The sequence below is a fragment of the Falco peregrinus genome, chromosome 5 (assembly GCF_023634155.1).
Source record: "Falco peregrinus isolate bFalPer1 chromosome 5, bFalPer1.pri, whole genome shotgun sequence".
Classification (NCBI taxonomy): Eukaryota; Metazoa; Chordata; class Aves; order Falconiformes; family Falconidae; genus Falco; species Falco peregrinus.
Window position 1 is genome coordinate 65,306,184 of NC_073725.1, and position 25,394 is coordinate 65,331,577.

Sequence of the window (25,394 nt, forward strand, 5' to 3'; positions counted from 1 at the left end):
TTTGTACTCAGTGGTTTATGGTAGAAACTGCAGGACAGCCTTCCATTCGAGCTCTTGCCAGTGGCCTCAGTAATTGCCCACTAGTTACCGAAGGACAGATTCACCAAGGACTTTCAAAGCTAACTTAGCCTCCTTCAAATATAACTGAAATTTATAGCTAGCAGCTTCTAAAATAACTCACATCACTACCACCTCCAAAAACAGCTCTGGGACCATGTGGCCTTGTGGTTATGGCTCTGGGGTTGTGGTGATGAAGTCAGAGATTCAAATCCAGTTGTAGGGAGATAAAAAGCTTCAAAGAAAGTGAAACTGTTTTTGCCTTGATTATGTGGAAATAATAACACCTCATTTTACTTGCACCTGAAAAACAAAATTCATAGCTAAAAATAAGGCATGGGGCAGAACATGGTGTCATGGCAGGAGATGCACTGGTGTGACCTCGTTCTATGTGACATGTCAGAGGCGTTTGCTCCTCTTGGTACATAATATCCAGGTGCAGGGTGACAAAACTCAAGGTCTGAAGCCCACACAGGCAGGCAGAGACTAACAAGGTCTGCTGTGTTTTTCAAGGTACCTTCTGGCTGATGGACTGACCATGAGATTGAGGTTTGGGATCGGGAAGGACTTTGTTTCCTTGCTGAGAGCCACCCAGAGGTTTCTCTATGCTCTCAGAAGCCATTTGCAGTTCATGGAGGGAGTTGCATAAGAACTTCATGGACACTGTGCTGGAAATTGTTCTTATTATACAATAATTAGTAAATGTAAATAGAATAATAGCTGTATTATGCATTATACTGTACATTATACAGGCTCAGGGTGGGCAAGATGCCTCCTGCTGCTAAAAAGCTGCTTTCCCGGACTGCGGTGTTTTATCTTGTCTCACATTGTGGGGTCCTTTGTCTGTGAGGTCCTGTAGGTTTTAATGAGTTGTCGAACAAAGCAGACCTGCTTCAGCTGGAGGGCTTAAGAGAATGCCACTGTGGGCTGGCCAGTGTCTCAGAACTGAAATAGTGTCCTGTGGAGAGGTGCATGTATGTTTGTGTCCACACACATGCACACAATACATATTCAAGCACCTCAGGCCAAAGAGAAATCTTAACCTGGGCTAAATGTAATTAAATTGCTGAATTATTTGGCATGAGGAAGGTCTTTTCAGCTGGAAAGCTCTCACATGCACCCTTCCCCCCCCCCCCCCCCCCCAATATGCAGCATTAGCACAAAACCATCACTATCCTGCTGAGTTATTCCTACAGCCAGCTGACTTGTTACTGGGAGCCTTGCTGAGAAATCCTTGGGGAAACCTCCTTCAAAAATTGGGCCAGCTCCAACAGGGTTGGCTTTAGGAGGGAACTCCCCACCCTCCCCCAAAAACGCAACCCCAAAGCCCATCAAAACCCCAGCCTTGTGATGCTGACTCTCAGGTTCTATATGTCTCACAGGTACTGGACTAAATTCCCGCTGTTTACACAGGGTAAGAGAGGATTTTTAACTTCAGCTGAGAGCAAGAGTCAGGTTAAAGTCTTGCTTCTCACTTCTTGTGCATAGGATGTAGATGTGAAGTCATATCTCAAGGCACAAATGCCTAGACTGTCTGCTGCATATCGTAACGAGAAGAGTCCATGGTGCTATTGATCCTAAGAAGAGCTATTATTGGATTATGACGACATCTAGATGCCCCAAGTGAGCTTGGCAGATTTTTCTGATTTATTTAGCAGATTTTCAACGGGAAAACGTGGAGATGATAATCATATTGCCCCTACAGTGCACAGGGAGAACCCAAACCTGATTCATCAGTGACAAGCCTGCCAGATCATTTCTTGAACAGCCTCAAGATTTAGTCTAGAGTAGAGACAAGCACTGAAGCATTTACAGAAAGAGAACCGATGTTTCCCTTGTTGGAATCCAGTGGCTATCAAAGATGTCTTTGAATTTCTACAATTAGAAGGAGCCAAATAAAAACCAAATAATTTTCCAAGCAGATGGCCTTAGCCCTCAATACCAAAATTATCAAACTCCCTAAGTAGTGGTTTTGAGATAGATGTTAATGGATCTTAGAGCAAGAAGCATTAGTGATCTGGACTACAGTAACATTTTAATTAAAAAGTTGTACAATAACAGACTCAAAATGTAAACTTCAAAACATTGAAAGCCGAAATTACCATGGGTTAAGAACTGGCATTGAGTATGTAATTTTTAACATTCCAGACTGCCTTCATTATAGTTCAAGAAGCCACAGAAATACACCGTTACGAGCCAGGAATAGTTCTTCCTTTTATTTGGAAAGAGAATTACAGAGGGAGCTATTGGGAACTGAAGTCTAGTTCCTAAAGCAGGAGCAGGCTACAATATTTTTATACACAACTGCAACCACAGACTTGCACTCATTCAAACATGCCGGACTAAATGGTGCCGGCTGTATAAATACTCAACACTAAGTTAAAACACAGGTTCTTTTTTATTTCAGCTTTGAAGGTTTATCATGCTATTTCTACTTTTGCAATATCATTTCAAGTCTAGATGCCTTATATATATATTTAAAAAAAAAAAAAAAAGAGTGCCAGTAACTTCAACCTACAAATTAAGACCATGGCTCTTCAGTGGGTTTGGAGAAAGGCTGATTCTGTTTTGGTCATTGTTGATGGACACAATGCTTGCTTTCATTTGTGAACATACGCTTAAAATTACAAAGTAAATCCTTTTGGGTTTGTTGTAAACTTTTTTTTCCAGCCAGTTACTGCTCAACTGCATCATAATGCTCATATAATCTTTCTTTCAGAAATTGGGCTCTCATAACTCATTGGTATGCAAAATATGTAAGGCCCCAGTCTGCTCTGAATTACACCCATGCAAATCGTTGAAACTTAAAAGGGAATTTAAAATATGCATGAGTAAGGAAAACAAACGGAGCCCTCAATTTCCAAAGTGCTTTGAGATCTTCAGAAGATCCTTGTACATTTTGGTACCTGTGCTCTCAAGACAGGGCAGGGAGAGGATCTGATAGGGAGAGGAGACGATAGTCAAAAACAAGGTTTTATCAGTGCTTTTGATAAATCATAAAGGGTAGGAGCACCTACTAACCCCTCTAACATTCTGAATTCACTGTAATTAATTAAAAAGCTCTAATGGAAAAATATTCTAAATCTCACAGCTTGTCAGAAATCAACTGTCGTTTCGTTTTGCCAAGAGCAGTAAATAAACCCTACGTGAACAGACATGAAAGGACTTTCTAGAAGTGGTTGTCTGTGATAATTCCACACAGGAAGCTGCTGAAGAGCAGCAGAGACTGGCTGCCCTCGCGTTTGCCGTCTCTTTTCCCGGCGTTGTTATTAAAAAAGGGGGAATTGATTTTGCTTTGTGGTGTTCGTTGTCTTGGACAAACGGAGCTGTGCTGCTGAAGCCTGAATTCTGGGAGAGAACACTTTTTACATACTTCTGTCAACTGTTTTGGCTATTTTCAGATTGACTATTGAACCACAGTGGAAGTGTATGGATTTGAGATATTTCTGGTGATTGTGTAACTGGAAAAAACTGTCCTGATTTTAAAGTATTTTTGGCGTACAAGGGAAAGTAAATAAGCAAGCTTAGAGACGCACTGGAAAGTAACTGCTCCTGCAGGACACTGGCTGTGCCAGGACCTCTGGCAGATGCACTGAGGTCTCACTATTAAGCTTCAAATGCAAGCTTTTTTTGTTATTTTTTAGTGCAAAAGATCAAAATGAAGGATATATAACTAAAATGCAAAGAATTTGGAAAGCATGGATGCCTGTGAAGGGAAATGGCTGCACATATGAACTGCATTAGCAGGGGATGCAATGAAACAGAAGCCTGGTTGATAAGCTCCAGAGGCACCTTGGCTTGACACGGTGGGAAGCAGGAGCTGTGGTGGTGGTGACATGGCTGTGACACTAGCGGGGAGGGTGTTGAGAGCCCAGAGCCTAGTCTGGAGGTGGAGCTGCCCTCACGCATGGCTCTGCTGGTGACACGCAAGGCAGGTTATCGGGGCGGGGGATCTCAGGCTGAGCAGCCCTGCAAGTGCTTGGACCAGCTGCATTGCTGGTGATGATGAGGGAGAGCAAGGGCAGCACCTTGTTTCGAGTGTCATTGAACCACTGGGATGGCAACCTTTGGATAGGAACATTCTGTCCCTGCGCTTCCATCCAGTGATTCATTGGTGACTATGACAGAGTCATAAAAGCACCACTGTCAGCTAATGTGTCATTAAAGGAAGCATTCTGCTTTTTTTTTTTTTTCCTAAACAAGTCAACTAAGTATTATTTTTCACTGCCTTCATGCTCTAAGCTGGCATTTCAAAGGCTGAAGCTACTGGCCTTTGTTGTTGCTTTACTTGCTCATCCTGAAGCTGTAATTGAATCCACCTGGGCTGTTTTGCAGGACTCCAAATGGTTGGTTCTCACTGCAGCTCATCTATATAAAGCCCTGCCATTAGCTCTACCAGCTTAGCAGTTGATCAGTAAACCTCAAGGGGCTGTGGACAGCCACATACTCTGTAGTAAAGAGCACAAGTGACTTTGAAACTGAAGCCACCAGCAGAAAAACTTCAAGAGGTGTGTTTGGCCAACCCCTTCCCATAAGAAGTTGTTTGGGTTTGTTGGGGTTTTTTTTTCTTCTGACCAATCCTTGCTCAAGCTGCCCTTTTCCTGGGTTCCCAGGCTGGGAGCTATAGTACAGCAATGATTTTTTTGGTGTGGTAGATTTATCCTGGATCTTTCTGGATGCCTCTTTGGCAATCCAGCATGAATGGCCATATCCAAAGAAGTTTAAGCCTTCCTGTGACACTCAGAATACTTCTGCACAGGATGACAGGTGAAATAAAACATTTTTAATGCTTCAGGATGTATGGCTTTGTCTTTAGGGTTTGTATCTGTGTTCAATCAACATACTAGCAAAGTATTAAATCAACCACGTGAGCATTAGTTATCCATTTACTGCAATGGGACGTTCTGTTCCCTTCTGTCACAGGAGAGAGGAAAGCCTCTAGAGAGAGAAAAACCTTCCAGGTTATGGTAAAATGCCATCCAGCCCATGATACTGAGATACGTGCACATCTCTGGTCCCATTTACCCGAAAGTCAAACCATGAAACTCAGCTTCAGCGTGGTCGCTCGCTCACTGCACACCTACTGCCTCGCAGCCCTCAAGTCAATGGAAGTTGTTTCCCTCCTTGTGGGCAGCGAGCAAAAAAGCTGCCTGGGCTGGCCTCAGGTTGGGATTTTTTTTCTTTTTTTTTTTCACTTAGTGCTTTCTGCTTTTCTATAAAAAACTGCCATGTACAGTAAGTACAAGGTGCCACAATTGTTAATATTAGCAAAGGTCCAGGTTCCTGACTGATAGAAATTTATAACGTCATGACTCATCTTTTATTGGTACTTCACTTTTAGAACAAGCATAGTTAAGTCATTGCATTCTGATTAAATTATATATATATTTATATATATTAAAAATATACAAAACATCTATATAAAAACTATATTTACATGTGCACACACACATATATAAACCCCAGGATTTTATCTACAAAGTGCATTGGAGGAAGGCTACAACAGCTGTAGACAGAGACATCTGTGCAAAAAGAAGCTATTTAGCCATTGCACAGGGTGTTGTAATTAAAAGTTTCAGTATATTTTTCGGGGGGAAAAAACACCTCAAACGCAAACCCCCTTGTTGTATATATCAATACATATCATGTGTGGATACACGCAACAGAAACCATCACTAGCTCAGCAAGCAATGGCACAAAACAAGCGTGCCACACCAAACCTCCCAAGAAATCCCATCCAAGGCTCCAGCTTTAAACAGGTGGGAGAACAAAGCACAAGGCAACCACTTGGGGTTACCCCACTGCTATAAATCTCATGAGCTGTCCTATCGTGCCTTCATCTGGGTGTTTTTGTTTGATTGGGTTTTTTTGTTTGTAAGCCACCACCATCCCTCCTATGATGCTGTTAGATCAGCTGTGGTGTAGGGAGGGGTGCTAGAGATGCAATGCCAATGCTGTGCCTTTTCCCTGCTGCCACTGCTGCTGCCCCTGGCCGTGTGGCAGCACTTCCCAAGTAAATGTGCTCGTGACAGTGGAGAAGCAGCTCAATCTTTTGTCCCAGATGCTTCTGCAAAGGGACAGATCCTGCAGAATGTGGCCGTACACCTTCAAGGACTCACTGGCACCGGGGTGGCAATGGGATATCGGTGGCAGGAGGAAGACAGGCAGCTTTCAGGGACACGGTGCAGGCTCAGCTCTGCCTTGTACATTGGCTTTTTGTTTGGCTTGGGTTTTGCCAAGAGCACAACTGAGTTTTCAACTCCTCAACAGTTTTGTGTCATCAACTGAACAAGTCGTTAAAAACCACCGAAACTCTAACCTCTACAAAAGCAATGGTCCCACAGACCGTGAGCTGCCGTACAGCACCTGATGCAGGGGCTGAGCTGATGCAGCATAAATCAGAGTGGCTATTAGCAGTGCTCCTTTTTCCCTTTGAAGCCCATTGGGAGGGTGCTGCTGTGGCCAGGGGACATGATCCTGGATAAGGACACAAGAGCCCCTGTCCCTGCAGTGCCTGGGTGCCAGGCAGTGAGGCCCTGTCATTGTTGCCTCCTTTCGTTGGTTTTGTGAGAGCTCAAATAGTCTTTTCTGAAGATAAAGCAATTCTTCAAAGTTATTGTGGCTTCCGAAGTTGCAGCCTGAGCACAAACAAAACTCATTGCATCTCACCAGTGACATTGCCTGTCCCCTGGAGCTCTCAGCCTTTGCTGTTAGTGACACTTCTGTGCAAGGTGGGTATTGTACAGGCACTGGCCCCACAAAAGAGGTGAAATCCCAGCTGGATTTAAAAGCGAGTGAAAAGTGAGGTCTTCAGGGCAGGGACTGACTTTTCTTTTTGGCGCTCGTTCACTCTGTGGCACAGGGGAGGCTTTCCTGTGCTTGGGACTTCTTGGTACCACAGCACAAGTCCACGCCAATAAAATAATACGAATCAGGGCAGGTCAGTCCTGGGGCTGTTTAAGTAGCGGGTGATGTAATACTCGCTGTAGGCAATAGCATCTCTCTCAGATTTGCAGTTGCTCCAAGCAGATGTGACGGGCTTGCTGCAGGACATGGCAGGGGAAATTCTCTGGCCCTTCTAGTGCAGGTGAGATGGTGAAATGCAGCGCTTTCCCTAAGCTTCAACATCTCCTCCTCCCTCCAAACAACTCTTGGCTTCTCCACTGGTGCAGCTGGTAAGGACATGCTCTGAGGCAACCCCTACAGGCGTGCTAGATTTTGAAATGTGCTGCTCAGTGAAGCAAGTTAGTTGTTGTCATACACACACACCCCCTTCCCCCAATAAAGTCCAGGAATAATATCTTGGAGCCAAAGTGAAGCCTGCCAAGGAACAAATGCCCTTGGGTGGAGATTACTGATACCGCATGTGTTATATTAAGCAGGAGGACATCAGACCGTTCTTTCAAATAAGTTACAGTAAACAAGCTGGGTAGCTGAGCCCTTCAAATGTTTCATTACTGATGAGTTTTAACGTTAAGGGCTTCTATCATACAAATCTTGATCAAGGGAAAGATAAACGTGCTGTTTTTTAGCATTTCACTACAAACACAGTGTTTGTGCCAACTGACACAATGATTAAATATGATCCTCTCTTCTCAGAAATGAGGAGAACTGTAACCGCACTGAGCTCTCCGCCGCTGATGTAAGATAAAAAGAGTCAAATCGTGTGTGGTTTCCTTCAGACCAACCTTGTGGCGTAGCATTTCGTGAATGATGTTGTCCAAAGTCAAAATAATCTGGTTTGCCCTAAGGTATTTTTACAGAAGAGTTTAAGAGCGTATTTTTCTACAGATTAATAGAAAAGGTTCATTTGGCCTTTGCACCGTGCTCACTGTTGGCTCTTCATTAGGGCAAATAGAAGCTCAATGCCCCAGTATGGGAACTGGGGTTAACTGGCGCCCAATTGTTTTCATTCTAATGCGGGCTAGAGAGGCAATTGAGCTTTATAATAAGCTGGATTTGTGTTAGTTTCTTTTAAAAATATAAATGAATGTTCAGGCCGTTTTCCCACCACTGTGCCCCAGCCCCTGCCTGCGTTTGCTGCATTTGGCTCCCTGCTCTTGCTGAGCACGGCCCCGGAGATGGGCTAAGCTCAGCCTCACGCAGCATCGCCAGGGCTGCAACAGCAGCTCTATCGCTGACCCCTGCTGAAGCCACCACCCTGGTTAACACAGAAAATGATGAGCAGCTGTTTGTTTCTTTTCAAGAGCATCAGAAAAACAAGGTGGTTCCCTCCCTATCTGGGCCAAAGCCTTCTTCAGCCTTTTCACTTTCAGCCACACTGATAGCAATAGTTCTCTGCCTTTCTCCAAGGAGCTTTTACAGCTGACTTCACTAATGCTCCGCAGGCCCATGGGAATTAGCTACAGCTACCCTTCCCCTGCTGTAGACCAAAATAAAAGCAGTGACAGAGCCACCCAAAAAATAAAAATAAAGAGGTGAAGAATCGCAGCCCCAGGCACCTTGCCACCCTGATGGCGCTACAAACTTTGCACTTTGCAGCCTCTCAAAGCCCTGCAGAAGCTTTGGTTTGCTAAATCTAAGTAGGATGCCTCACCCTTCTTGTGAGCAAAGTGCAGCTGTACTCACGCTTCCTTCACAGAAAGCACAGACACTGCACTGGTAACTCCAGTTAACAGCAACCACTTTTGCCGTGCTCCACCAAAATGTGAACCTTTGCTCAGCACAGCTCAGCCCTTCCCCATTCCCCAGGCTCCAGCAAGTTTATGCCAAGTCCTTTAAGCCCTGCTTTATAGGACATGGGCTCGGTAGAGTGCCCTCTGTGCAAACAACCTCTTCTGCGGCACCAGGGCAGCCTTGGAGAATGGCACTCACACAGCCAGGAAGAAGATCTTTTTGCCAGGAAGAAATTTGTTGTGACTGACATGTGCTAATTCCTCCTGTGCCCTGAGATGGCCCCGTATCCACGATGTGCCCTTGAAACCTTCCCTCTGTTTGTGGAGCATTTTAATGGCTCTGAAGGGCTGTTTGCTGATGCGATCCAGCACAGGGCACAATTAAAAGCTGGACCATAAAAAGGCACATCGAGAGCCTCCCATCAGAAATGCACTATGGATGCAAGGAAAAGCAGCTGCAATATTTATACTCTCTCTCACTCTGTGGGTATGGGGAGAGATGGTCATGAGCCAGGAGACGTGAGTTCAGCATCTCCCATGCAAGCACAAAGCCAACAGCTTCTAACCCATATGGCAAATGACAGGGTAACCTGTGTCCTGGAGGGGGAAAGGGGAAAATCCCTGGTACTCAGGCCAAAAAAGAGGCAACATTTCCAGCAACACGCTGTGGCTGCGGATGGAGGGCAGGGAACAGAACATTTTTGGTACCACCTGCCCAGCAAGGCAGGATAGGCCACACCATGCTCTGGCATGCCTTTCTATGCCGCTGGCTTCCCCTGTGCCCTCGCGTGACTGCCACTCTCACTCGGGATTCATGCAGGAAATGTGGGTGAGAAGTTCTCTGACAGCAGACGTAATCCTCCTGCGGGCTGCCCCAGGAGGTACCCGGGCACCAGCCTCCCTTTGGGCGGCGCATTGACTCAGCGCCTGGCACCCCGCTCACAGCTGGGGATGTCCCATGGCACCTGCAGGAAGTTTAAACTGAGTGTGGAGGTGTGCAGCTTGTTGCGAGGGCAGGAGCTTCGATGAGCTCAGCAGGGGAGAAAAATCCTTTAGGAACTTGCTCTGAATTTTTGGAGGTGAGGGGCTGCTGTGGTCCTTTATAGCATTGCCTTTAACATAACGCACTGCACAGAGGCCACTCCATGCCCATGGATGGGGGACTGCATCTTTTGGAAGAGATAACCCTGTCTTCACATGCAAGGACCTCTGAGCTCTCCCCCACATCAGTTCTTCCAGCAGCAAATACGTGCACACAAACACACGCTCTGCTAGAAGCAATCACTGCTTTTCTAACTTGACTTTGCTTAGCTTTAACTTCCAGGCATCACAGTTGCTGTTTCTTTTCTCTGCTGAACTCACATTCCTACTTCCCCCCCAAAAAAATCAAAAATCTTGTGCTTGCTACAAAAAAATTTCACTTCATTAATCTAAACCCCTCTGGCTATACTGTCACAAAATACTGCTTGGAAAAAAGAAAGCTGCTTCAACACTGCTGCCTTGGAGAGCTTGGTTACTCAAATGCTTAAGTTGGGAAGACCAAAATGTTCCCTCCTGCCCCACCACTTCCACCAGCGTGTTGCAAGAGAGTGAAAAAAAAGCTCTTGCAGTGCCCCATCTATGCATCATGTCAGTCCCTCAGAAACAACTCCTGCTGTCATCAGCTCCTGATATTTGCGGTATTTGACACAACACGCAGTGATAAGTTTGGGGACATCCTTTTGCACAGCAACCCAGAGCCGCCAGGCACTGCAGCTCCCTGGCTCCCACATCACGGCTCTGGCTTTGCCTGGAGCCTCAGGACACTGGGGACCGGTGCAGCACAGACTGCTGCCAGCGAAGGATGCTGCTTTGTGCTGAAGGAAGCTTCTGTGACCAACCAGGTGCTGAAATCAGCCTGCAAACTGCTGAGGTTTTGTTATTTTTTTTGTCTGTTATGAAAACAGAAAACAAAATCTTGACTTTCTCCACGGCTCAAGTCAGTTTTGTTGATTACGAAACGATCCCTTCGCCCATCTCTACTGAAGAACGTGCTGTACAGCAACAATGTTGATTTCTGAAAGCAAGGATGTTTAGGAAAAAAAATTGTAGCAAGAGTCAAGCTAGAAAATCTGATTTTGGGAACTCTGTAACAGCCACGGATTACCGCAGTAAAGGTTGCGTATTGCTGTTTATTCTGAAAGATTAAAATTAACACCCCCATTATTAGAGTTCCTCATTATGCACTTTTAAGGAGAAACTTTGGGCTATCATCGCGCTGGGGGTTTATCGTTGTCTTTTTTTCCCTCTTGGTAGTTACAGTTACTTTGATTCTAAACAGTGACGGCAGCTATGGAAAAAAACACTCCAGCTTTATCAAATGGTCCGAATGAGGTTTGCTATAATCAGCAAGTGGTGTAATTCTGCACAGAATATTAATTGCAATATTGGCCCCCTTCCAGCTCAGCTCTTTACAGCTCCATTTAAACACTGTTTGCTCTGATCTAATACTAGTTCGAGATGTTGCTGGAATTTTTTTGCCATTAACTGCATGAGGCAGAAGGGCTGTTCCTTTTAACACATAGATCATTCAGCGCACAGAATGCTTCTTATTTCAGAGCCCAAATATAACATTTTATCATCTAGTGAATCTGAAATTTGCTTGGATAAAACTCAATCCTGCACCATAGAAGTCTGCGAGTATTTAATGAAAGCTAAACAAGGCCCACATTGATACAATTTATGGCTTCGTTATTTGCTAAAGGCTTCTTTACAAGACTTGTATCGCCACATTAATTACTTAAAAATATGTCCATCTGCACTCAAATAATAAAAATATACATACGAGCTGTAACAAAATACCACCCTGACCCATGCAGGGCAAGCAAAATCATTCATGCTGCAACTATAGCAACTACTAAAATAGCAAAGCACACTGATTTCTGACATGAACCTGCTCCTAATGTCCAAAAGACACTGTGTGCTGCGAGCTTTATATACCAGCTCCCAAAATATCCGAGTCCTGATAGGATGAGAAAATACTGTCATGTTCTTGCACCAGGCCAATTACAAAGCTCTAGTTCCTGCGCTGGGCAAGATGTTTCCTGTTGATAAGACAAAAAGGACAACATCACACTTAGCTGCTAACGTTATCTGGGACCCTCGTGACCTCTTGGAAACTTTAACAATTGTAGGGTTCAGCACACGTAGAAGCGCTCTGTCTTGTGCTGTTGATTGAATAAATAAGCAAGAAGGAAAATAAACACGCGTTCCACAGCCATGTGCTCGCTGTTGGTCAGGGTGTCATTAGAGGTGGCTGGAACACAGATGAGAGCTCAGCACTCGTAGCAAAGGGTTCCTACCTCTGGTGTGGGGCAGCACTGGATTAATAAGTTCTTTTCAAAACAAATACAGCAAAAAGGTGGAATCTGATACTGTAAAATTTTCTTTTGTCAATTTTAAACATACTCCTTTTCAACCTTACAGACTTTTTTTACACGAGAAGATGAAAAAGCAGATTTCATTTGTTTATAACATTGGCATTTCTATGCAGCCCTCATCCGTATCCTTTCCCCCAAGCCTTTTCTCCAACTTTTATACTGAAGTCTCTTCAAACGTTTCCTGTCTGTGTGGCTTTGTCCTATCTCCTTGGCCAAACCCAGCAGGCACCGGTACACAGCCTGGAACACAGCACTCCAGGAGCTTTAAGGAAAAACTCCTTGAAAATACAAACCCACAGCTGGATTTGAGTATTACAGTACCTCTTAACTGTCTGTGTCTAATGCACAGGTGAGATCTCCTACCCGACACCCAACAGGTATTTGCCAGCCCACTCACAAAGCCCGTATGGCAAAACCTCCTACATCTTCATGTCACAAGGAACCCATTACCTCTGGACTTCACGGGATTCTCAAATCCCTCATTCCCTGCTGGTGCAGGAGCATGCTTACACTCACTGGAACACAGGCAGAAATCAGCAGCTTCTACCAGCTCTTTAAGGCTTAAAGTGGAAAAACCAAGAATGAGCTTTCTCCTTCTCTGATTTGGAGCATCAGCTCAATACCTAGTTTCCCCACAATGCAATCCAGTCTGCCAGTAAGGAATCACTCCATGGAGCTTTCCTCGCCACCCGACAGGGACATCAGTGACTTGTAGCCCACTGGCTTGAAGATTTACAAATAACACGTTTATGGCTCTAGCCTGGTCTGCCCGATTTCCCTAGATACTCTTTTATCCTTTTAAAATCCATGGTGCACCAAGCCATGCTGCTTCAGATGGTTTAAGAAAGCCTCAAATGAGGTATAGGATGCTCCTTATTAAGGAGAAAAGGAGTTTTTCTTAACAAAAAACTTTTTAAAGCCTTATAATTGAATATTTGGGTTTTAGTTCTGTGCTAAGGGCGAATCCTTTCAATGCTGCTTAAAACACCCCATCCACTCTTCACCTATACCTGCCCAGCTGGAAGAGCAGAGATAAAACTAGCCTGTGTTTTTCCTTGCTCAATTGTTATTCCTGCTGGAAAGAGGCAGAACTTCTTGCGATAGTTTCCTTTGAGCAGTGCTTATTCACAGCAAGTCACAGTGGGAGAGGGTGGGAAGCAGAGTTCATTCATTTTTGTAGCATAACATAGAGCAAATTGTGTTTGGATTTCACTAGATATTTGTTGTTTTACGTTTCTTTGCTTTATATTGGAGAAGGGCCTGCAACAAAACTTTGATCCAAGGTACAAATCCACAGCCAAGATTTGAACTAAGCCCACAAACCTCTCCAGAATGGGCTGTAGCCCAGCACACTGACTTTGGGAGCATCTTGTTCTTCACATTGCTGATCACTTGGTTCAGGCCTGTTTCTGCTTATTTATTTGACCATCAGCCTGCAAATGAACTTGGAGGCTCCAGGTTCTAGTACATAATTTTTTTTAAGAATAACCTAAAGTAATTCCACCTACAGCAAAATGGAGCCACATCAGTGCAATGCTGCAGCTGCCCGGGGAATGAACAAGAGCAGAATGAACACAAAGAGATGCTAGCGGCTTGATGGGGGAAGAGGAAGGAAAGGGAGGTCATAAGGTTAAGCTGGGCATAGTTTCTGATATTAGACTCAAAACTATCCAAATCCTCTGGTTCAACTGCTCTGCCAACAACCACTGTGACGGAACAGCTGAGGTGGGAAATGGGGCTTTAACCTTCCTGCGTGATGCCATTGATTCTGCAGGGCTACTGACAAATCTCAATTTCAGATTGCTGTTTGCACCAAGTTCCTGGGAACTTCTCTCCAAACACATCCCAACAAAAGAATCCTTCATTTTCAGGACAAACCCAGAACTGAGTTTAGCTACAACTCCTATCTTTAAAAACACAGTATGTTTCTCTGTTTAGGAACAGGTGTGCAAGAAAGAGCTGGAGGTGCTGCTGCCCAGAGCAATGGGCACGTCATAAAGAGCCTGCGCCCAGAGCTGGCTGCGACCCACACACAGACCCCGTGCTGCCAAAGCCAGAGAGATCGAAGTTACAGCCCAGTTCACCAGCCCCAGAAAGGGAGGAAATACAGAAGAACCCAAAGTCTTTAACTAATGCGCTAATGACAAAGTGAAGGAACTACAAAAGGGAACCTCCTGCATCTGACTGCTGCAAGAGATGTGACTAACAATGCTTTCATAAACGCTGAGTCAAGACAATGTGCAGTAACTACAAGAGAAACAAGTTTTATCTGTGCGTAAAGAGGGCATGACTGGCAGAACACTCTGGATTGCACAAAATTCAGTGGAGAAAGGTTTATGTTCGTTCATGATCTCAGTACTTCTGTAGTATAAATTACGTTGTTGTATAATTAAGTACCATAGCAATTAAGATTATTCAGTTGTCCCCTAACTTTGCTCTCTCACACTATTTTCTGCAAGGCTATCAACCCTCGTGGTGCCAGGGCTGCTGAAATTACAAACAGAGTGGGTGTCAACCACAGAGGGAAAAAAAAACCAAACAACCACACGCTGAAGAATTGCAACACATTGCATTTGGCACAAGATAAAGATAAAGGTGCCAAAGTTTAGCCTATTTCTTGTCACAGAATGTAAAGTCAGAAATAAACAGGTGCATCTCTCAACCTGAGACAAACCCACTACGGATGAAGTCTTATTGTCTCTTTTTACGTGTAAGAATGCTTTATAGGCAAAACCAGCCCAGATTAAGAGTCGGGACGCAAATATAAGCAGTCCAAATAGGATACAGGCACAAAAGGATGGCAAGAAGGAAGAGCAGAAACACATAAAAGAGAACCAACAGAAGAATCACTCCAGCTGGAAGACAGAGGTAGAATGAAACTTTTCTAAATGCACCCATTTTCCTTGATTGGGAGGTAGGTTCTGGCTTCTTTTATTGGGACAAACCCAGTTTTCTCTAGAGGTAATCAAGCAGGGGTGAGTGGGAAGACACTCTTTCTTGTATGTTGGGTCAAAGAGAAGCTTTCAGACCACCAGCTGAGTCACAATTTGTGACCAGCAATGTCCATCACCAACAGACAGCTCTGAGTGGCTGCTTCTGTGGCATGGCAGAGCCGCTTCCCCTTCCCTTTGTGCCGATGCCCTTTACTCTGTGTCGCAGTTTTACCATCACTGGCCCTGTCAGTAACGGAAATAGGAACGTTAAGAAAGAACTGTCAAACTAAATCCAGAAGTTACCAAACACCAAAAATCATGCTAAAAAAATAATGTAATTACAGTTTTGGGTGGGGTTTTTTGGGTTTGGGTGGGTTTTTTTTTTTGGTTTGTTTGGGTTTTTTTTAATAAACTCAGAGGTACTAAAATAGCTGTACCTTCCCAATCAAAGGACACATTTTGTACACAGCGTTTGTGGGTCTCTCTGGCAATTAACGGCAGCCTGCGGTGTGCTCAGAGCGCCACCTACCGGCGCAACGAGCCAGGGAAAGGAGGAACAAAAGTTGCAGCCGCAACCTTTCATTCTCAGAAAGCCAAGCCGTCAGATAGGCATACACACCGCTACAGGAAGCGAAACTACCTCTTCACCCCAGCGGGGCAGCGCCACCGACGCACCTTGAGAAACAGCTATCTAATCAGTTAGCAATTAAATAATGGGTAGATGAGGTTACAGTTTTGTGTGCTAGGGAAGCGAAAGGGGGAATGCTTCCTGCTGTTGAAATATTCTGAGTCAGCAGTCCGAAGGATAAAGAAGGAGAAACACACTTCAAGCTTGATGAGGAAAAAGAGAAAAAAATCACCTGTTTCCCTGCTTATTGCAACAACAACAAGACTGTGGAAACATTCAGACATTGCTGGCTTAATATTGGGAACAGATGTGCTTTCAGAGCCTTTCAGTTTAGTCTTTAAACATTCCAAATTCTGGGTAATAAAGCTATGAAACCACATCAAGCTGGACACACACAAGAGACACTTCACTGCTTATCTGAACTCTGCAAATTGTCTTTTAAAAGTATTTTGTATGACGCACTTACCTGTAACATAGAGGCCGACCATCAAATCTACATTTTTCCACAACAGGCAGAGAACAGAAGGCACCAAGACAAGAAAGATTTAGCAGTTGCTCTAAGAAGAAAACTTGGCAAAAAAAAAAAGTTACTCCTTGAGCAAGAGCTAGTGCTGGAATAGTATCACATCTCTTTGTTTCTGACTTTACGCCCATCTAAATACCCAGGGACCCTACATTTTGACAATGAATAGATGAAGAGGTGAGGGGTTTTTGCTTTCTGAAAGAGAGGGTGCTAACAAGTGCTAATTTTATGATGCATGGGTGAATTTTGCAGAGAACAACAGAAAAGCAAAGGTTTTGGCAGCATTCAATAGACAGATCAGGACTATGAATTCTTTCAGCTTTTCTGAAGTTCAGTTCCATATATCCAGGCCTCGTATTAGGACAGCTGAGGGTACACCAAGATCAGAGGCTACAACTTGCTGCAGATCAAACTGAAAAAAAGAGTAAGTGAAGTGCAACTGATTCAGAGAGGACTTTTTGCCCTTTATTACTTCCTGGACAAGCACGGCTGATGCCCCATCATCAAAACAGACGCAAACTGCGACAAAATATGAGAAAACACTGTTCTGGTCTGCAAGATATAACCTTCAACAGGAAAACGAATGAAGCAAGTAAAAGTCACATTTTACAGGCAAATAATTATAGTGAACACTTTGAAGAACAGAGCCATCAGAAAGTGATCTGTCAATCAGTTACAGTTTTAATATAAAAATGTTTAGTCCAGTCATAAGCTTAATTGTTCAAATGAAAACGAGTAATGGAACTGCAATCTTGGACAAGATGATCTAATTTGTTTTGACATCAAGCTTGTTGGGTGACAAATACAGAAATCTTACTCCAGAATATACATGTCCACACCTCTTGCTGCCCAACCAGCTGTCTGGTTATTGCCTGGATAACTCCAGATACCGGGCTTCCCCGAGGCAGATCTTCCTGTAATAGTACAGCAGCTGCATCTCAGGTTTGAATTTAGTCGATTTTTTGCTGCTAGCATATACTGTATACACAGGTATATCTACATATATAGTCTAAGAGTATTCAGTGGGGATGACTGAAATACCTTCTGAATCTTGTAGGAGAGTCAAGGACTGTCAACAAAGTGGTGTGGAGAACTTTGCGCACAGTATATTACACCACATTTGCGGTCCCCTGTTTAGATTTTGATGGTTTAAATGTAGCATCTGTCAAGAGTACTAAATTCAAACCAAAACATTCTAAAAATTGTTTAAAGAAAATACTGATAACAATCAACATTGTTCTGAAAAATCAAAATAACTATGTACACCCATGCCAACCTTAGCTTCTCAGAAAAAAAATGAAACTGCATGTAAAAAAAAACAACCTTTAAGTGTAACATTCTGAACTGTTATCCATTCTGCCAGGAAGTTACAATAACAGTTGTTTACAGATGGAAAAGACTGAGAAGAAATCATCCCCCTTCAGGCAAATAAAGTTAGTTCTAGCAAACTATAGCAGAAAAGGGAAGTATTTGCCATAAATTAACAGAAAGGCAAGCTGGAAGAAAGATGGCAACTGTATTTTTATCAGCCTCTTCAGAAACAACAAGCAGTTTTCAGGAAGAGGTTGGAGTATATTACTATTATCTGAAAAAAAAATAATAAAAACCTCCCAATCTTCCTACAAATTTCATCACCTCCAAACTTGGTTGTTGGTTGGGTTTTTTTAATAATTAATCTAAGATCTTATGCCTACATATTAGAGTTTTGAACTTCTTTTACAAATAGGTATTTTTTTTAAGAAAAAGTAATAGTTAATTGGCATAGGGATTTCATGCCCTAGGGGTATCAGAGTTGAAACTCTTCAGTCTGCATGTCGACTAACATGAACTAGCAATCATCATGCTTCCACAGAGATGGTTCCACAGACATTTTCTCCTGTGATCTCTTGTTCTCAGTTAACTTAGTCTTTAACCAACCTGTATTTTTGTTTCCAAACCCTTCACTTGTTCTGTCAGATTAATTGGTCTGAAACCATGCAAAAAGACTAAACTGTATTTTTCAACTTCAGAGTTTCAATTCATATTCCGTAAATTTTTATAAGTTAACAGAGCTTTGAATGAGTTAAGGCACTCATATGCCCAGAAAAAAATAAATACCTTGGGCTAAATACAACTAAGTGTTCAGCAGTCATTTAATTGCACAATCGTCTCCCTAATTTGTAGTCTAATGCGGCCAATGTCTTTAGAGATCCTAAAATACAAGTATTAGAAACATTGTGAATGTAATGGAGAAGGCATCGACAAGACATTCTCAAGGTTCATTCTGTATTCCTGGCCCCTCAAGGTAACTGCTACTCCTAACGTAATTAGCATTTAGCAGCAAGATCAGCATGTTCTAAGAATGAAATAAATATTCACACAATCAATACTAATGTTTCAAATGCTCAAACACATTATTGAAAACAGTAAATTTCCAATCTTTCTCCTGCCAATCCAAGACTGCAGAAACAAGACCCTTGGCAACAACATTCACAGCTCTCAGTACCACAGAAGCTTCTGCAAACAAATTCTAGGCCTGAAGTTTTGTTGTCTGTGGTGCTTGCGGGGTGTTTTACTGTGTTCGAAGCTGATAGTCTGTAAAGGGGGAAAAAAAAAAACCAAAACAAAAACGAGTTTTAGTAAATTGTCTTACTGAAAGGAGTAAAGCAGATCAGCAAATCAGGATGAAGTGATGTAAATAAAACCAGATTTTTGCTTAGAATGGCCATGATAATGAGCTCTATTAAGGTATCTGGAGGCAGTTGTGCTTCCATGCCAGAAAAAGTTAGATAAAAAAAAAAATTCAAACCACCCCACCACTTTTACTTGCTAACAATCTAATAATACCTTTTGGCAGACAGCATCTTATACATCTTAAAGCTGGCAGAATGATACAAGTAATTTCTCCTTAAATTTACAATTCCAGGAATCTCACTGAATCCCAGCTGAATTACAAAATACTTGGACAGTGTTACTGAGCTGTCCCATTGGATCTTTCATTAAGCTACCAAAAAAGGTGACTGGGCAAACCAGCACACCTTAATCTAACATGTACCTAAACCGTATAGTTTAACACTCAAGAATATGAGCAAACTGGCTTTGTGAGTTTCAATTTGCAGGTGTATGCTGGAGAAACAGAATATGCAAGTTGGAGATGTCTACAGTCTACTGCCTTCCATTTACCTCCATTCTGGGTAATATAACGAACCCACGGGAGAGCCTGATAGCCACTCTTCTCAATTATCTTTAAGTAGCGAACCTGGAAAGAAAGATATGTTAAGGAAAAAAAAAAAAAAAAAAAGTCTCCCATGTCAGCCAAAGACCATTTAGGGGGAAAAAAAATGTTTTGGTCAAAAATTTCTTTTATGTGTAACACTGAACAGGAATTATCAAGAAGACAAGAAAAACTTGTGTGTTAAGAATCCAGCACATCATTAACTTATCAGTACTTCTATTTTCAGCTACTAACCTGGATTCCTGAAGTGGTGAAATATGGAATCTCAAACTTCACACTGATGGGAGGTTTTCCTTCCTTATCTTCAGCTTCAACACTTGGAAGTCCAAAGTGGGCTCTCATCAGGTATTCTTTTCCACCCTACCCAAAAGGGACAGATACTTTTTTTTCTTCTTGAAAACTTGCAACAATACAAGTGGTTTTCCTCATGTCTAACTGCTGAACTCCACTATTCATTTCAGCTGTGCTCCAGGGCTTAAAAATGAGCACTTGTTTTTATTTAAAAAAAATTTTTTTAAAGATGCAGATCAAATTAGAACCAGCCTGAGGCATAGTTCATTTTCTTCCAGCCTCATACTCAAAAGCCAAGGGTGCCACTGACCATTCTGACAGAATGGTGACAGACAGCTGTACTACCACACCATTAGCATTTGGAATGGAACCACCCAAGCAGCGAAGTCTGACAAACTAAAACAGCTGCTGCTAAATCTAGGCCAAGGGATTACACCATCCACAGACATCGCTCAAAAATCTGCTCTCTAACCTAGTTCTGAAAAAATATCCCAGTTAAACATAAACAACAGTATCTTCAACATCTATTAGCAAGTTCCAATACTTCATCCAAGGGCAAAAGGGAAGAGTCCAGCCCTACTTATCTGATACTATTAGAATTTGCTTTACGCAGAGTCTGAACATTCATAAAATAATGAAGTTAACTAATTATTACACTACTAGGTGATAAGACTAAAAACAACACTTACTGGAAAAGATTTAATGGACCAGACAATTTCACTGTTCTCTGGAACCCATTTGACACTTCCAACAGTGGTTTTAAACTTTGGTGAGTCCGCATCATTTGGAACCGGGATGTGAATCTCCACATTGTTGGCAGTTGACCTACGCTTAAATTGACTTTTTGCCTAAAGAAGAAGGAAAAAAAAATATCAGAAAAGCAGGCCTCTAAGTACTTTCATCATGCTAGCGAGTTCAGGGAGCCGAGACACACACAATACCACTCCACCCCAACCTACAAACTGAGAAACAGAACTCCAATGCTGAGATCATAACTTAGAAATGAACTTTGCAATAAGAACCAAGTCCCACAGAAATACTAACTAAAACGTATAAAAATGCATGTGCTGCCGGTCAAGCTTTGGAAACAAATCAAACAGATTTTTTAATTAAAAAAATAGCCATAATTATTTAAAAAATTCTGACCTTGATCATGTACTCGATGCGGCTGTGGGAATGTTTTTCAATCACAGACTCAATCCAGATCAGTGGTTTTACCTAATGGGGAAAAACACTTAGCAGCTGTAGGTTTTACTTTGACACGCTTATTAAAATGTTGCTTCTCCATAAAGCTACACTCAACATGTGAACCCCACAGAAAACAGAAAGCCTGTGGTGTTCCAGATGACAAACAAGTTGTGTTTTATTTAAAAAATATTAAAAAAAAAAAAAGAGCAGGTACTGGAATACCAACCACCAAGCGTTACAAGAATTACAGGCTTAAAAATTTGTCTCTAATTAATCCTTAATAACAAACACTTGTATTCCATTTGATAACATACTAGGAACTGAACTATGACAAGCTCCAAAAATAACTAATACAAACTGCTGCCCTGAAGATAAAAAATTAAAACTGAACTTCTCATTTGTTGTCTCTTGTCATAGCTGCACATTACAGACCATCTGCATATTGAAGTTTTCCTTCTCTGAAAGGAAAGCTATCCTTATCACTGTGGCTAACAGACTCTAATAAAATTAAGTGACATAAATACTGTTGTTGTCAAGCACAATGAATTGCTACACTGACATTTCATCACATAGCTTAAAAAAACCACCACAACAGTGATCACAGGGACAGTATTTCAGGAGCAGTTTGAATACTAGTTGAGACCCATTGCCCAGTTACTTCTAAATTAATTCTTACTTCCTCCAAAAAGAATGAGCACAGAGCTTTGCTATTAACAGTTCACTAGAAAACTACTATGCTGCCCATACTTTTAAGGAAAAAAAACCACCCTAACATTACAGGAAATCCATTAGCAATTCTGTCTACAATCTAAAACATGATCATATAAAAAAATCCAAACATCCAGACTTACGTGGGTATTAAGACGGTATGACATGAGTTCAAACTCTCCATCAGGCGGAATGAAAGAAATTGTCCTGTCGTTTTCAAAGCGAGAGAGACGAACACACTGGTGAAACTTTACATCCTCCAGTTCTACTGATTTACTTTTGCCACCTAGCAGAAAATACACATTTCAAGGTGCTACACAAATTATGTCTGAAGTCTCATCCCAGGCAGTTACACAGCAAAGCAGATGCCTGCTGACATTCCTCCATTCTAGCCAATACTTTCTGTACCTCGCTACAGGCTTTCAGGACTACAGAAGCCCCAAGGTAAAAAAAAGAGATGAGGAAGCCTAGATGGTTACCATGGTATTCCATCTTTGCTTGGTACTGTCATGTGAGACCTAAAAGGACTATTTCTATCATCTTAGGACAAATCCTTTCAGCTGAACCTCACGCATCCCAAAACCTAAGACTTCGGATAACATCCTTCATGATTATCAAGATATCATGAACATACTCACGTCCTGTATTATCAAAGAGAACTTTGTCATTTAAACCAAGGCGCAGCTCTGGCATTCCCGAGAGAAAGACTCGCATTTTAATGGATCCAACTATCTCACTCCGTAATACGTTTCCATTGGCACTGACCTGAACAAAAACAAAAAGGAAGGTAAGACTGCTCTTATGTGACATGTTGCAACATCAAACAACACTCCCACCCCATTCTCATGTCCCAAGTTTTCGTGGAAGTCTTCCTCCTGAGAAATTAATCCAGTAGAGTAGAATCAGATCACAGAGGTGACAGGCACAGACAGAGGAGGAAAGGACAGATCAGAAGTGAGCAATACACCCAAGGAAAGCGTGACTTGATGCTGGACGTCCTCACAGATACTCTGTCTTAATGACCAACACTGCTTTGAGCATCACAGTACACTAGCCACAGTCAGGCCGACTTTTTGTCGTACCCTTGCAGGTTTTCAGACAGTAAGCCCTTTTCCACACTTCCTATTACAATTCTCATTACAAGTTAAAGGTACCCACCAAAAGGTTAACAGACTCTATAACATCCAGGAACACTTCATTTTTCCTGTATTTTATCCCTTCTGATCTCCACGAAACAGCATTCGTAACAGTGGCAGGTGGACGTGGAGCTCCAGTTTCAAGTTTGTGACCTTCCTGAGTGATGTACCTTTACAGTCACAGAATTGGCAGGAAAAAATGCAAATTATTTTTTTTTTATAATTAGACCAAGCCAAAACATTTGTTTGCATATGGAAGAAGGCTCACAGCTTTCCGAGGAGTTTGTCACAGAATGATACTTACTCTTGTAAAATTTTACTGTCAGTGGTTTGTGGATAACCAAAATCCATAAGCTCATCTAACAACTCATAAATAATAACAAAATTATCCCTAATGCTCTCTTCTTCCAACTCCTTGAAATATTCAGAAAAAACCTGAAACAAAATGACAGAAGGGAAGGGAAAGAGGATATTAATGGACAAAGCACAGCACATTCTGAATGTATTCTTCTATTTAGGATGATTTTTCAAAAGCCCCAAACCAAACCCCGTAATTCACAAACGGCATTCTGTTCAGAAGATTAGCCTCAGGAAACCCACCTCAATTAAAAGAGAGCTAGAGGATCCTAGAAGCAACTCTTTTAACTATTATGAAAAATATTTATTCTGGAGAAAATATTTTTCATGCCAGGTACAGATGAACCAAACACAGAATCTATATGATATGTCACTACTCATGCATCAAGTTCACAATTCTCTGTGTTCTCAGGTCTTGTACAACTACTTACAGCACTGTGTCACATCCTTTGCCTACTCAGCTACAAAATATCAATTCTGTTATTAGTGGTTAGGAAGATAGTTCCACAAAATAATCAAATATAAAGTAAAAATGCTATTAACCATACAGTTCTTTAAGGCTGTGAAAACTCTATGTGCTTCTATTTAGATCAGACTTAGACTGAACTGAAAAGAAGGCAGAGGTTACTTTTGAAATTTCATACTCACCTGAACTACTTTATATAAAAATGAAAACACCAGTGATACACAAGCGTTTTTCTTAGAAGTTGCAACAACTGATCAAGGATGTTGAGGAACACACATTCAAAATCACCATTCAAACAAACGTTTAGTAAGTGCATTTTTTAATGCCTTTAGGCAAGTAGAGTTGGCCAAAAAAACCCAAGAGTTAACAGTACCTCTGGTCTAATGAGATACAAATACAAACATTCAGAAAATAATCTATCAGAGTAAGATGAATACAAACACTTTTCTGCACCCTATGCTGCTGGTGCACATTATGTAAAGCAGAAAATTACTTCCTTTAACAAACCCTCCTTATGTCACTTCACCCGTTCTCTAGCTTTGCATTTAGAGACAATGAATATAACACAGCAGCGCCTAGCGTATCAGCATATGTGAGCTAACTGCAGTATCAAGGATACGATACAGGTTGTTATGTTTAATCCACATAAAACGAACTCCTCCATGTGCTAGAATAGGAGAAAGTGTCCCCTCTTCTTCCTTTTCCATAAGGATTGGCATGAAATGCTCCACCTCTGACATGTCCACATCTCCACGGTAATTCCGACAGATGAGAACCTAGAAGGAAAGCAACAAAATCCTTCTGGTTTTTTTCTCTTTCGTGAGATGTTGCTACCATGCAAGACCAATACACAAGATGTTTGGAAGGCCTCTTTAAGCAACTTCAAAGTTGCCAAGCTTCGCTCTAGCTTCCCTGCATCCTGTGAGCGCAAATCGCAATGCCAGAATACCTCGCTGATTAGAATGCAGATACTAATTTGCCATTGCAAAGTCATGTGGTAATATTTTCCAGTTATGCTTCACCTATGGCTGCATGCGCCCTAATGAGAATCTTAAGATGGGAAAACACAGCAACTCCTCTGAGACAAATTACCTCCAGTTACAGCAGAGATTAATTACCCCAGGAGGGATGCCCGAGGGCACAGGTGCTCGCAGCAGCCGCCTCACTCAGCATCTGTAACTGAGGAGACACAGGCCACGGCTGCCCTGCCACAGCTCGGGTCCGCAGCGCCACGTAAAACCGGGGCTGGCGGCAAGGAGGCACCAGGAAGGGGCAAACGGCTCCCGCAGGCCTCAGCGAGGCCGGGGAGCCCCCCCGCCACCGCGGGCCCCCCCGCCCAGACTGCAGCGTGCCCGACTCCCGCAGCAGCCCGGGCCGAGGGAGGCCGCTCCGCTGCGGCCCCACAGAGCGCCCCGCCGCGGCCCGGGCCTCACCTTCCCCTTCAGGTCCAGCACGTAGACGGCGCTGGCCGACATCGCCCCGCCGCCGCCTCCCGCCCGGACCGCCGTATCGCCCGGCCGCAGACACACCGACTTCCGCTTCCGGCACAGCACTTCCGGCAGGAAGTGACGAAACGAGACCCGGCCGCCACGGGCAGGGAGAGGCGCAGTCCTGCGCCGCGGCAGCGGAAGAATACATTGACTCACGGGAGCAGTGCCGGTTAAATAGTCCCGGAGCTCATTCTCCGCTGGGCAAATGTTCCGATTCACTGGGAACAGCAGCGGGCCGGGGGCTGCGGCCCACGGGGGTTTGGCAGGGCTGCAGAGGGGGCCTGGGCCAGCCACTGAGCACCCAGGGCCCAGCCTGTGGCAGCGGAGGGCGAGTGTTCGGGTTTAAGA

General features: G+C 43.0%; 1 protein-coding gene across 1 annotated transcript; it reads right to left on the bottom strand.

Moving 5' to 3' along the window:
- Positions 1-16,857: 16,857 nt before the first annotated feature.
- AP1M1 (adaptor related protein complex 1 subunit mu 1) lies at positions 16,858-25,133 on the bottom strand. Its single transcript, XM_055805911.1, has 12 exons — positions 24,990-25,133; positions 24,176-24,332; positions 23,739-23,806; positions 23,038-23,168; positions 22,756-22,903; positions 22,236-22,362; positions 21,741-21,883; positions 20,848-20,919; positions 20,391-20,549; positions 19,645-19,770; positions 19,359-19,434; positions 16,858-18,770 (listed from the first exon to the last, which is right to left on the bottom strand). The coding sequence occupies exons 1-12, from the start codon at positions 25,029-25,031 to the stop codon at positions 18,748-18,750; spliced, it is 1,272 nt and encodes a 423-aa protein (XP_055661886.1). The 5' UTR covers positions 25,032-25,133; the 3' UTR covers positions 16,858-18,747.
- Between the last annotated feature and the right edge of the window lie 261 nt (positions 25,134-25,394).